This window comes from Paroedura picta, chromosome 1 (genome assembly GCF_049243985.1).
Source record: "Paroedura picta isolate Pp20150507F chromosome 1, Ppicta_v3.0, whole genome shotgun sequence".
NCBI classification, from domain to species: domain Eukaryota; kingdom Metazoa; phylum Chordata; class Lepidosauria; order Squamata; family Gekkonidae; genus Paroedura; species Paroedura picta.
Window position 1 is genome coordinate 135,074,497 of NC_135369.1, and position 13,685 is coordinate 135,088,181.

General features: G+C 44.7%; 2 protein-coding genes across 3 annotated transcripts in view; both read left to right on the top strand.

Moving 5' to 3' along the window:
• Window positions 1–7,190, top strand: part of MDN1 (midasin AAA ATPase 1) — a 136,135-nt gene extending 128,945 nt beyond the window's left edge. For both annotated transcript variants that reach the window (XM_077304325.1, XM_077304335.1), the window contains exons 97-102: window positions 2,298–2,472; window positions 3,801–3,874; window positions 3,976–4,090; window positions 4,563–4,626; window positions 5,074–5,216; window positions 6,333–7,190. In XM_077304325.1, coding sequence (XP_077160440.1) covers window positions 2,298–2,472; window positions 3,801–3,874; window positions 3,976–4,090; window positions 4,563–4,626; window positions 5,074–5,216; window positions 6,333–6,521 — 760 coding nt within the window. In that variant the 3' untranslated portion in view covers window positions 6,522–7,190. The remainder of the gene's footprint in view (window positions 1–2,297; window positions 2,473–3,800; window positions 3,875–3,975; window positions 4,091–4,562; window positions 4,627–5,073; window positions 5,217–6,332) is intronic.
• Window positions 7,191–9,474: 2,284 nt separating this feature from the next.
• On the top strand, window positions 9,475–13,143 carry LYRM2 (LYR motif containing 2). The gene is made up of 3 exons (XM_077304346.1): window positions 9,475–9,644; window positions 11,275–11,415; window positions 12,516–13,143. Exons 1-3 carry the CDS (start codon window positions 9,600–9,602, stop codon window positions 12,594–12,596), a joined length of 267 nt encoding a protein of 88 aa, XP_077160461.1. The 5' UTR covers window positions 9,475–9,599; the 3' UTR covers window positions 12,597–13,143.
• The last annotated feature ends 542 nt before the right edge of the window (window positions 13,144–13,685 follow it).

Genomic DNA, 13,685 nt, shown 5'->3' on the forward strand with positions numbered 1-13,685 from the left:
GTTTTTCTCTGAGAGCTGGATTTTCAACGTTTGGCCCAGTGTTTTCTTCCTTGTAGGAGAGATTTTAAAACCATCATCTCTGGCAATATTTTAGTCTAAATATCAGGAAAAATGATATTGTTATGTAAATATGATTCAGATCTGCCAAACTTCCCCTGGAACATTTTATTTATTTACTAGGGACCGAGCCTGTTGTACTTGTAAATACAACGGGCTCTAGGTGTGTTTTTGGGGCCGGCAGCAGCGCGGCCTTTCCCCCAGGCCCAGAAACGTACCCGCGGCCTCCTCGAAGGCTGGACTCTGAGGCATTGTACAATTTTGAAGTCCCACCTCCAAACCTCCAGGAATATTTCCAGCCCAGGGGTAGTCAACCTCCAGGTGGGGCCTGGAGAGCTCCTGGAATTACAGCTCACCTGCAGAGTATAAAGATCAGCTCCCCAGGCAGAAAGGGCTACTTTGGACAGGGTTGTGGAAGAGAAGAAACATTTAAGGCCTCCCACACAGGTTGTTGTTGAATTGAAAGACTTGAGGCCTACTGCACATGGTTGTTGTGCAGATGAAACAGGAGACAAAAGAACCTCCGCAACAGCATCCAGTTTTGTCTGCAGAATAACGCTGAGCAGTAGGTCTCAAATCTGCAGAGAGATGCAAAGAAGAAATACACGTGGCTTGGCTATGTCTAACCCCCGACCAGAGCAGTATTTTAAGTGAGATGGGGCTTTTCTGTGGCCTCCCTGTGAGCTGTTTGGCAGAAGGAGAAATCCACCCCCCTGAGAAGGAATGCCCACCCACATGCCCTGAGGCTCCCCTGCGTTGCTCTTGGAAAGGCCTCCTTCCCTCAGTCAGGGCCTGTCAGAGGCTCCTTCGCAGCAGGCCTGAAGGGGGGGGGAGGGGAGCACTCTGCAGCCTCCGGCCAGCTCTGTCAGGGTTCTGAGGGAATTTGCAGTTGGACATGACAGTTAGGACAGCCTTGGGGCGAAAAGGGCTGGCGCAGCCTCTGTTCTCATCCCCCTTGGCAGCCCTACTGACCTCCTCTCCCTTTGGTGGTCAGGAGCAGACTGGCAGCCATTTCTTCAGATTGCCCCTGGCTGGGCTGACTGGATGGAACTCTGGTCTGTCCTGGTGAGGACCCCTCTGATTGTCAGTCCAGGACCAAGGGGCCAATGGTCCCTGTTTCCTATCCTGGACTCAGCTCACCCATCTTAGCCTTAGTGAATTATTTATACCACTCCTTGAGCGGTTTACAGATGTATTACATTTATATTCCACCCTCCCCTGAGACTCAGAGCAGTTCAAATAAAACAGAGAGAACAGGAACAATACAGTAAACAGTAACCTTCAGATAAATAACAATAGCGATAGTAACACAAATAACCAGAAAGAACAATAATCAATAACCTCAACGTTCAAACAATCCCATGGTTGGTCGGTACAGAGCATTTGGCAGAGGGGATATTGAGGAGCTATCTCATTGATGGTGGCCAGCATTCTGACATGCCAGTCGCTGACCAAGCCATTTAGAAAAGGTCTGGGAGGCATTGGATCCCGCAGAGCGTTCAGGAATCCAATCGGATCCATAAGTGTCTGCGGGCGAGCTATAATCTGCTCGGCACCCAACTGAGGAGGAGGTGGCAGACTTAGCCAAGCCTTCAGGGCATAGTGGTCTGACCATGGCACGGCACTTGCTGTGACCAGATCCACGTTCAACCCTGTACCAGAAATGAGATCCAGGATGTGGCCTGCCTGGTGGGTAGGACCAACAACAAATTGCAAGATCCCTAGTGTCACCGTGGCTGACACAAGGTCCATACCATTTCTAGAGGATGGTAGCTTGGCATGGATATTGAAGTTTTCCAGAATTAGAAGTCTAGGGAACTGTAGCGTCCAGTCTGCCACCGCCTCCAGCAGCACTGGCAGGGCATCTGGAGGTGCATTGGGCATACGGTATACCAACCAGATGGCCATGCTCTCAGTTGAGCCACCCAAAGCCAACACATTTCAGTTCCTGGAATTGACAGCACAAGAAGAGCCCTGAAGGAGTAGTCCTCCCAGATTAGGATTGCCATCCCTCTTCCCTGACCTGTAGTCTGCGACTGATGGAGGACAAAGAACCTAGCATGGGCTAGCTGTTTGAGAGTACCTGTTTCACTTCCCTGATCTACGTTTCCGTCATGTACCCCAAGTCCACTCTATGCTTTGCATAGTAGGTTTTCAGAGTAGAGGCTTTGTTGTGAATGGACCTGGCATTGCACAACATGCACAGTTCTAATATCTTGCATTTTCTTTCTCACTGCCAGAGGGGATTATAGGACAGGAAAAAGACTGAACATGCGCAAAGTCATTCCCTATATTGCCAGCCAGTTCCGAAAGGATAAAATCTGGTTACGAAGGACCAAGCCCAGCAAACGACAGTACCAGATTTGCTTGGCCCTTGATGATTCAGCCAGCATGCTAGATAACCACTCTAAACAGGTAAAGAATTACCATAAATATCAGATGGCTGTGAGAACCCTCCTACCTCCCCACAGTCATCCATCAGGGGGCTTGCATGTTGATATATTGCAGCTGGGTGGGGGGGGGGGCATTGATCTTAAGGTCCCAGCCTCAACCAAAGACCTGGTAGAAGAACTCAATTTTACAGGCTCTGCAGATCTTTGACAGCTCAGTCAGGGCTCTCAGCTCTCCTAAGAGCTCATTCCACCAGGTTAGGGCCAGGACCAAAAAGACCCTGGCCCAGGTTGAGACCATACATATCTCTCTGGGGCCAGATACCAGGAACAGGTTAGTGCCTGCAGAGCAAGGGGCCCTGCAGGGGGCATAAGCAGACAAGCAGTCCTTGGGCCCAAACCCTGGATGGCCTCAAAGGTCAAAACCAGAATCTTGAACCTGATCCGGGCCATAACTGGTAACCACTGCAGCTGCCTCAGCAGAGGCTGGGTGTGGCCCCTCTAAGATGAACCTGTGAGCACTCTAGGAGCTGCACTTTGTACCAGCTGGAGTTTCCAGGTCAAAGACAAGGGTAGGCCAGCATAGAGCGAGTTAGAGGATTCCAATCTAGAGGTGACCATTGCATGGATCACTGTGGCCTGACAGCCCGGGGACAGGTAGGGAACTAGTAGCCTCGCATGGTGAAGATGTTAAAATGCCAGGCGTGCTACCTCAGTGATCTCCATTGAAAGGGAGGCATCCAGAATCACCCCCAAATTCCTTGCAGCAGGTGAGATGTTGATGTTGTGCCCCTGCAAAGGTGGGGAGATGCACTTCCTGCCATGCCCTTTTCCTGCTCAGCCACAGGATCCTCGTCTGGGAAGGGTTGAATTTCAGGTGGCTCTACTCTAACCATCCAGCTATGGCTTCCAAACATCTGGCAAATGTGTCCGGGTGGCTGTCCATGAGGAGATAGAGCTGGGTGCCATCTGCATATTGATGACAACCAGCCAGAAACTCCGGACCAGCTGTCCTAGGGTGCGCATAAAGATGTTAAATAGCTGGGGGGGGGGAGTATTGCGCCCTGTGGGACCCCACAAGGCAGTCTGTAAGGGCATGACACAGTCTGCCCCACTGCCACCCTCTGTGTCTGGTACCGGAAAAAGGAACACAGCCATTGAACAGCTGTTCCCTGAATCTCAGCCCCGGTGAGGCAGTTGGCCAATAACTCGTGGTTGACAGATTGAGCAACACGAATATGGCCAATCCACATAATTTTATGGTAATATCGAAGGGAAGGTTTCTTGAATGTACATGATTTTAGAATGGTGCATTTGGTTAAATCTGTTGCAAGTTCTACTTTGTTTTCATAGCTTGCTTATGAATCCCTGGCAGTAATTGGAAATGCAATGACCCTCTTAGAAGTGGGACAGGTAGCTGTGTGTAGGTAAGGATACTTTAAGCTTATCTGAAGAATAATTAATACCTGTTTGTCTCTTGCATATACTGCCCAATTTTAAAATGCATTTTTCATTTCCTCCTCCCCAGTTTTGGGGAAACCGTACAGTTACTGCATCCATTCCATGAGCAATTTAATGACCAGTCGGGTACTCGGATAATACGACTTTGCAAGTTCGAACAAAAGAAAACTAAGATAGCACAGGTATGCCCTAGTTCCTTTTAATACTTCATATCATAGGATCAACCATCAGAATGCCTTAAAGCATTCTGGACTGGTTGCAATTTCCAGGATGGGAACAAAGGAAAGTCTGCTTAGAGTGCCTATATGATCCTTCATTTGAATGGGATCATCTGGAAAATAATCCTCTTGTTTAAAAAAACTGCGCTAAAGCTGTAGACAAAGGAAACAAACTGGTTAAAAGAGCATTTGATAAAGGTGAACAGAAGTTACAAAACCCTCATTTTTCACTTTGTGTGTATACTGGCTGTGGCCCTGTTAAGCTATATATGTGCTTGAAGTCCATTCCAGTTAACCTGTATCTATGGCTAAATAATATAAGAGTTTGGGGTAGTTCACAGTCTTAGACAGCTGTCTTCACCTTTCGCATTAATGTTGGTAGGATAATTTTTAGGACTGGTGCTCTTGATTCATAGTTTACTTGTTTTTCATGCAGTTTTTAGAATCTACAACAAATATGTTTGCAGCTGCACAGCAATTATCTCAGAACATGAATCCAGGTGAGTGTTTATCATGTCTGCAGTAGTAGTTTTTTCAATATAATGGATGCAGAACATTAAGTGCACAGAATCCATCTGCTTTAAGGTTTTAGTATAATAATGAAGCATGTTTTAAATACTTGGTGCCTCCATTCATGTTACCTTTATATATTTCAAATTACTGCTTATATCACTTCAAAGTACCAGACAGGTTTTTTTTTCTTCTGTTGCTTTGAGAACATCCATTAGTACCGATTGTTACTGGACTTTTATATTTCTCCGACTTGTGCCTACTTTAGGAAATTGCATTTTAGCATTAGGGCAGCAGTGTTAAATATCTAAATCAACTTTTTCATAGCTTTCTTTCAGATATTCTAATTGCATATTATAGCAACACAGAGCTTTGATGAAATGCTATTTATCTTTCCCCCCCTTTTAATAAAACTTAATATATTTCTTCTGGAACAGAAACTGCTCAGCTACTCCTAATAGTATCCGATGGAAGAGGTCTTTTTCTTGAGGGCAAGGAACGTGTCACAGCAGCTGTCCAGTCTGTTCAGAATGCAAATATCTTTGTCATTTTTGTAGTGCTGGACAACCCCAATTCAAGGGTGAGTGAGAGAAAAATGAGACATTTCCTTCCACAGAGATGGCCTAGTAGCATGAGAATTTTAAATAACTGGACAAGTGTCCAGATGAAAAATCCTCCAGAGTGCAAATTGTACCACTGCTCTGGTTTAGAGGTGTGTTTTCAGTTATTTAACTTCCCTTGCTAAGTACTATGAAGCATGCAGGTAATGAGTTCCAAAAACTGCAAAGCTCCATGGCTTTTATGTTTTCTTTTAATGTTACTTCTTGTAATACTCGTAATATTATCCTCTTTGGTGCTAGTTCTTGAGGACATTGGAGAGAGGATAAAATGAGGTAATTTTAACCAAAGCTTGAAGGATTATTTGTTATACTACTGCTTGTTTTACTAAAATTTGAACGCAGTCCATATAAAGCAACACCATTGGTTTCTCGTAGAAATACACCCAAAAGCAAACAAAACCAATAGGCTAAAAGTGGTATCTTCTTGAAATTTATTAAATGCAGTCCTAGGTTAGTTAAATGGTTTTGCAACCAGAACGGGGTCCCAGGTATTCAATCCCGCCTTCTGTTACTTCTTCAGTGGTTGCAGTTATAGTCTCAATGTAAAGATTTAACATCGCCAGTATTAATTTCAATTATAAAGGTAAAGCATATCACATTGGCAATAGCTTGAAGAGCTTTAATAAATTTAATGAAGAACAGTTAATAAATTTCAAGAAGATACCACTTTTTGCCTATTGGTTTCGTTTGCTTTTGGGTATATTACTATAATGTGAGTCATAACAACATTAAGGTTGTTTTCTTATAGTCTTTCCCTTATATTTTAGATCACTTATATCCTTATAAGTGCACACCTGTAGAACAATCTACTTATTTAGGGGCGAATCCACTGAATAAGGGAGGGCTCCATGTGGTAGCTCTTTGCAGTAGAGTTCTGCATTAGTATAATGGAAATAATTCTGACTATGGAAATACATGCAGCTTTCCTTCTGACGATGGCTCCTATTTTCAGTTAGCATAACAAAATTGTTCTTTTGTCTCTGCTTGATTATAGTAATGAAGAAATGTATAGTGATAGCCATAGTACCTGTGTAACTCAGTATCTGCTTTTAATCACTGTGCCACTTTAATTTCAGGACTCCATCTTGGATATAAAAGTACCTGTGTTTAAAGGCCCAGGAGAATTGCCAGAAATAAGGTCATACATGGAAGAATTTCCCTTTCCTTTCTACATAATACTCAGAGATGTGAATGCTCTTCCAGAGACACTCAGTGATGCACTCAGGCAATGGTTTGAATTGGTAACTACCTCAGAGAGCCTGTAGAATTTTGACTGATCAGACTGAATTCATCACTGAATAAGCTGCTGTTTAAAGGGGCCAGAAAGTACACCGTGAAAATGAGCATTCTTCCTACTCAGCGCAGGAAACTATGCAATCCATGACAAACAGGGGGAATGAGTCAGTTTACTTGTTGCCACTATCTGGAAAGAGTGGAAACCCATTTTTCTCCCTTCATTGCTATCCAAATAATTTATTCTAAGGTTCGTTTGACATTTTCATATCATTGAAATTATTGTTCCCAAGATTGTTTCCATTGTAGTAAGAAACACTAGCATTGCTTCTGAGAGGAAATTGCAACTAGAGATGTATAACCATAACAAAAATACATGTCTGTTTTTAGGTTAACATTTGTGAGCATCCAGTATTTGGGAGGAAGGGTGAATTGAGGCAGCCCAGAAATTCTACTTGAAACTATACATGGGTTGCTGATTATTGCTGGCTGTCTGATAATGCCAGGTGGCTACTTTTATGATATGAAAGTGTCTGCATTATCATTTTACACTGTGAAGTTTGCTTTCTGTCTAATGCAAACATCTGACGGACATTTTGGTATCCTAAATCATGCACAGGACTTTTTCCCCTGCCCCTTTTTTCATTGGAAAAACTATGCATCATTTGTGTTTAATAATAAAGATGTTTTGCTGTTTGTAATTGTGTCTCTTCTTTATCAGAAAAGAACTAAAACAGATTTGCTCTATATTAAAAACATTGGGTTGGGTGGGATTGTACAAAGCATGAGTGGCTTGTGGGTATGGATCTTCCTCCTAGTTCAACAACTCCTTTTGATAAAGCTTCTTTGGGGGTGGAGAGGCTGGAGTAGAAGAATACAGTGGGAAATTTGGCATAAGCATCCTTCCCCATTCTCCTGCCAGTGGTGCTTAATACTGGCCCAAGAGATTCCACGAGTATAAGAAACAGAGTAGGGTTGTTTCACCTACTTGTCCACCTCCCTCATTGCACTTGCAAATGGAGATGTTGGGGGAGAGGAACTACAGGGAAGTTCTGTAAATGCCTACTGCTCATGTCAGACATAAAATCTTCTAATTTGGGGAATTATGTTTTTACCTGTGTGTTGTTTGCTTAGAGGAAGGTGGTGTGAGCGTCAAAGAGCAGTCTAATCTAATTTACAGTTGCTCAACTGCTATATGGTGGTTTTAGAAAGCCCAGATGAGTATTAAGGCAGTGTTGCTTGGTTCTAAAAGTATCTCTAGAATTCAGGATCAGTGTGATATTTCCTTGAGTGTGGTAATGTGATCGCCATAGCCGTTCACTGGCATGTACCATCTCCTATGTTTGTGCCTGAGAGTAGGCAGTCTGGCCACCCAACCCCCTAATAGTGCCTCACTACGTAACAGAAATTCAGGTTTTATCATGTATGTTTTTGGAGGCTAACTACCCTTTTTTATATACCACCCTCCCTTGCAGCTCAGGGTGGTTTACAGAAAACATTAGATGAGTAACAGTACAAGTTACATTTGATAACTGATCAACAATCATAACATCCTCAATCATGACATAACATGTTCAGATGGTGTTGCAATTGCAATCCCATACAGTGAACTTATCTGTATAAGAGGGAGTTCTGGGGGCCCAGTAGATGTTGTCACTGGCCTTGACCAAATGCCTGGTGGAATACTCTGTTTTACAGGCCCTGCAGAACTGTGATAGCTAGGGAAGATCTTTTCTGGGAGCTCATTCCACCAGGTGGGGGCCAGGACAAAGGACGACCTGGCCCTGATGGAGGCCAAATGTGCTTCCTTGGGGCCAGGGATCACTAGCTGGTTGGTATTGGCTGAGCATAGCACTCTTTGGGCAGCAAAGGATGTGGATTCAAGGTAGCTACAGAGTGCAGGACTCTGAACAGTCATCTAGAAGCATCCTAAATAAAATTGTTTCCTAAAAGTATTTTGGGCTGAAAGGAAGTACCTTGTTAGCACAGTGAGCCTATTAATTGTGCTCATCCTTGTGCAGTACCAGAAATCTAGGTAAATATTGGTGGGGAAAAATCCAGCCTTGAGGATCTATGTGCCTTCTGTCTAGAAGGTATAAACCCAGAGGTTGATCTCAACACATAACCAGGGGGGACCCACAGCTGACCACTCCAGTCATCAGCCTGGCCTCAACCAAACACCTGGCGGAAGAGCTCCGTCTTGCAGGCCCTGCAGAGGCTAGATAGTTCCATCAGGGCCTACAGATTTCCGGGAGCTCATTCCACAAGATTGGGTAAGATGATACTGTAGATGTGGGATTGCTTAAAGTAGGGGTTCCCAAAGTGGGTGGTATACTATCCATGGGGCAGTGGAAGGATCCAGGGGGGCAGTGAGGAATTTTGGGGCAGTAGGGGCAGCAGTTTGACTCTTGAGAGCTGTGGCTGCACATTCCTGGTGAAATACATTCTAAGGTGGCTTGCAACTGTTTGCTTCTGAGTAGTTTTGGCCCTGGACTTCATAGTGGTCTTCCATCCCACTGCTGACCAATCCTGCTTAGCTTCCTGAAGGTGACAGCTTCAGAAGGTGGGCTGGTTGGGATCATATTCCTTCTGAGCTCCTTCCCAGATCTGCAGGAAGCCTTCCCCAAATGTCTCTTGTCTTTGGGAGGGTGGAAAAGCTTTCTGCTTGTTCCTGACCATTGCTTGCTTGCCTCTCTCTCTCTCTCTCTCTCTGTAGTGTGTATTCTGCAGCTTGTGGAATCCATGGCAGTTTGCATCCGCCCAGTGACTGACTAGTCACCTTCCTCCCCCGTGCCTTTTGATTTAAACGCGGAGCCTCCTTGGGGTGCTCATTAGATCTGCTTCCCACGGTGCTCATTAGATCTGCTCAGTAGCACTTGTAGGAAGCGCGCCTTCCAGCTGCGGGACTTTCCCGGGTGTCCAATGCCATTTTTAGCCCTTCCCTAGAAGGAGCCGAGGGAGGCGTCCGGGCAGCGGGGTCGGGCGAGTTGCCTGCTGCTCCTTCCGTCGCGGAAAGCGCTCGGGCCGGGCGGGGCGCTCGAGAGCCGCCGCCAAGCAGCAGCCTCCCTCCGCGAGCGGGAGTCGGCGCGGGCGCCCGGCCGCAGGCTGTCATGGCGTCGTCGCGGCTGCCCCCGGCCACGCTGACTCTGAAGCAGGTAGCGGAGGGGCGGCCCCTCTCCACCCACCCCCCTTCGTCAGGTGCTGGTCTGGGGCCGCGCAGCGCTGCTCGCCCTCGGAAGAGGCCGCTGTGACCGCCCCTGCGGCTGGCTGCGTCCTTTGCGGAGACGGCGGGCGGGGAGAGCGTAGGGCGGGGAGGGGGGGGCGGAATAATGGGGCCGCCTTTTCCCTGGCGGGGATCCTCGTTAGGTTGGGCAGCAGGGCAGGCAGGCGCTCGTCAGGGCTGGCGTCTGCGCAGCCGCGGGGGCGCTCTTCAAGGCGCGAACTCGGGGGGGGGGGGGCGATCCACGCCGATTAAGCTCTTCCGTCGTTGTTGGCTGGGGGGAATCGCTATCGTTTATTGGCAGCTTGTGATTGCCTTTGTCCCCAAAAGCTCAGGTGAGGTGCCTGTTCTGCACAATTTATTCACCCTGCCCTGCGGGGTCGATTCTATTGCCTGTCCCAGAGTCAACCAGTACATTTCAGGGTGGCTGTTTGGTTTTGGACGTCAGGTTTTTGTTGACTGAAGTTTTAGTCAAACGCGTTCTTAAACTTGGCGGCCCCATTGGTGTCCAATGAAAGAAAACACCAAGGGTAAGAAGCCAAAAGATCTTTTTATTCGTCAGCTGAGGAATAGGCTCTCTACAGGGAAAGCAGTGATCCAAAACGGAAGAGAGCATGCAGGCTCTTTCAAACAAGGCATTTATACTTATGATTATCCTGTCATTGCCATGATAACCTCCAGTGCAGCCCCCAAAGTCTCCTGTGGGGACCCCCTGGTTATGTCATGTGCAGTTCTTGTGCTAGTGCGGGGGTGCAGGTGTGTGTGTGTAAAGATGGAGCTGGAGCATGTTGCATTTATTGTATAAATGATTAAAACGCCTTCTGTTTGGTTACCCGTGTTCAGTTCATTTGGCATGAAACACTGTTAGGACTATGATTCTTTGTTCTTTGGTTAGTTAGATACATTTGAATCTATGTTAGTCACATAACTTGCTCTGAATATAATGGACATCTAAGAGCATTACAACTCAAAATGCATGAAGTCAAGGGTTCTTGTTCTATGCTGGTCTCAGCTGTACTGATAAGCATTTCTTAAGTCTCAGCAGAAACTCAGACTGTAACTCTCTCATGTGAATTTGATTTCTGTTCAGAAAAGAGGTGAATTATAAAGCATACAAGTGCAGCCATTTTGTATATGTTTTGTCACTCCCATAATTACACAGTAAATTTCAGGATAGACATTTGGTTTTGGACATCAGGGTTTGGTCCAGCATGAAGTGGTTCATGTGCGCAGCATTCATCATGTGTCCAAGTGGGTGCCTTTGCCAGAAATATACATATCTGTGTGGTGGACTGTGCCTCCATGGGTTTAATATTTGCTGATTCTGTAAGGGGTTGTTCAGATTATCACAACTAGTATATGTGGAGCAATAGCCCAGCAGCGGAGCCACAGATGTTGCCAAATGACCCTATTCAATCTCTGGTGCTAAGAAGGAAAGTTAAAGTAGACAGTATCGAACCAACAGACAGCACTGGACTGACTATAAGACATCTTTGTATATTTGTATCAGTGTTATAGAATATACATCCTATGGGAAGAGCTGATAGTCATTTGATGTTTTATAGTTCTTGAGAAGGCAGCAGGTTCTTCAGTTATACAGAAAAATTCTTCAGGCTATTCGTCAGGTACCCCATGAAGCTGATCGTCATTACTTGAGAGACTGGGCAAGGGCAGAATTCAAAAGGAATAAAGGTGCTACAGAAGAGGTGAGAAATAGTCCCCTATAGGCCCATACACAACATTTGCTATGATACAATAAACCAAGCAACTGCACTGGATCAGAAAAAGCCTCACTCAGCCTTCTAAAACTGGGCAGAAGATGGCTAAAAGAATCATGCTGCTAATGTACATATATCAGTGGCTCAATTGCAATGGGGAACTCAGTGTGAGGAAGGGATTCTTAAGACTCTCTTCCTACCATTTTTCCTACCTAAAGTCCCAAAGTTGGCTGAGCAAAGGCCTTTGAAGTATTTGGTTGAATGCAGGACCTGTAATATGTTGCTCTGTTTATGATGTGGATTGCCAGGCAGAACTATTTTTCTGTGATCTCCTCATAGTGTTCGAAGGGGCTATAAAAGCCATCTAGTCCAACCTCCTGCCCAATGCAGGATCAGCCTAAAGCATCCATGATAAGTATCTGTCCAGCCAGTGTCCAGCCACTGCCAGTGAGGGGGATTTCACCACATCTTTAGGAAGTTGAACTACACTGAAAATTTTGTTCCTGATATCTAACTGGTACCGTTCTACACATCGTTTAAACCCGTTACTGCTGGTCCTATCCTCTGCTGCCAGCTGTTCCCTACCTTCCTCCAAATGAAACCTTTCAAATATTTAAAGAGAACAGTCATGTCCCTTTGCAACCTCTTCTTCTCATCACTCTCCTCTGCACCCTCTCAGTCTTCTCCATATCCTTTTTGAAATGAGGCTCCCAGAACTGCACATAGTACTCCAGGAGTGGCATACAGAAGGACTATGACATCTTGTGATTTTGATGTGATGCCTCTGTTAATACAGCCCAAGACTTCATTCACCTTCTTTACTGCCACATAACACTGTTTGCACATATTTAGCTTACAGTCCACATGTACCCCAAGATCTCGTTCACACACACTGCTACCCAGAAGCGTATCTCCCATCCAGGATGCATGTTTCTCATTTTTGTGACCCAGATGTAGAACTCTGTATTGGTCCTTATTGAATTGCATCTTGTCCTCATTTGCCCACTTTTCCAGCATGGGGCCATGACATACAAAGCTAGTTGTAATTATCACCTCAGTGTTTTCTAAACATACTTTTTATTTTACAGGATGCAATCAGGATGATGATCACTCAGGGAAACATACAGCTTCAAGAACTTGAGAGAACTTTAAAACTGGCAAAATCCTAGTCTTAATTGTGGGGATATATTATTTTAATGTAGCTTCCTCAGAAGACAAATGTGAGGGGACTTCTCAAGAACAAAAAGTGATGCTATATAAACTGTTGTAGGGAAAGTTGAGCTTGATAAAATTGAGTTGCCATGGATAGAAATCTGTAAAGAAAAGCAGGCAAGGGATCATGCCTAAACCTGACTTAGACGCATCAAAATGCAAAAGCGGATTGATAGTCCAAAAATATGGATTATGCCTCTGAAAAGCATTGCAAAGAATTTAAGGCAGCAGTAGATTAACTAAACTCTACCCAAGACTTTGTAAAACTTTTCTCTGTCAGGCTGAAGAAGTTACTCTCTCATTGAGTGTATTTGTCATGCAAACTGAAATCAAGCCAATGATGAGACTGATGTTTTTCCCTTCATGTATTGGTTATGTATGGAGGACAGAAAGCCTTAACTGGATACCATTGACGAGGTGCAGATTTGCTGTGCTTTAGACTTTGTTACTGCTTGTGTTTTCCAATTTTAGAAGAACATCTACAAATAAAACTCTTGAACAGTTTATGCAAACCAATATGTTTAATTCATTTCCATTTATATACTCTACATGGCAGAAGTAATCCAATAGGAACTATACAAGTGCTTTCTGTAAAAAAAAAATACAACCTAGTACATCTGATAGGTAATAATTTAATTCCAAAATTGTCAGTTCTAACAGAATACCCAGTTTATGCAGCACTTTGTGTAAGTACATTCATGCTTAATAATGGATAATTGTGATGAAATACAGAAGCTGAAGAAATAGCTGCTTAGCCCAAGGCCTTCCACTAGAATACAGTAATTTAGATGTTGTTGTTGTTGTTTTCTCTAGCAAGGCATAGTTGTCCCTCTAAATTAAAGATTTTTAAAACTCTTACGTATAATTAATAATAAGGGCAAGTATATTTGAACAGAATCAATATTAGTTACGCATTTTTATTAGGAACAGCTAGGGGTAGTCAAACTGCGGCCCTTTGCTGGCAGGGGCTTCTGGGAATTGTAGTCCATGGACATCTGGAGGGCCGCAGTTTGACTACCCCTGAGCTAGACACTGAGATGCTCCAT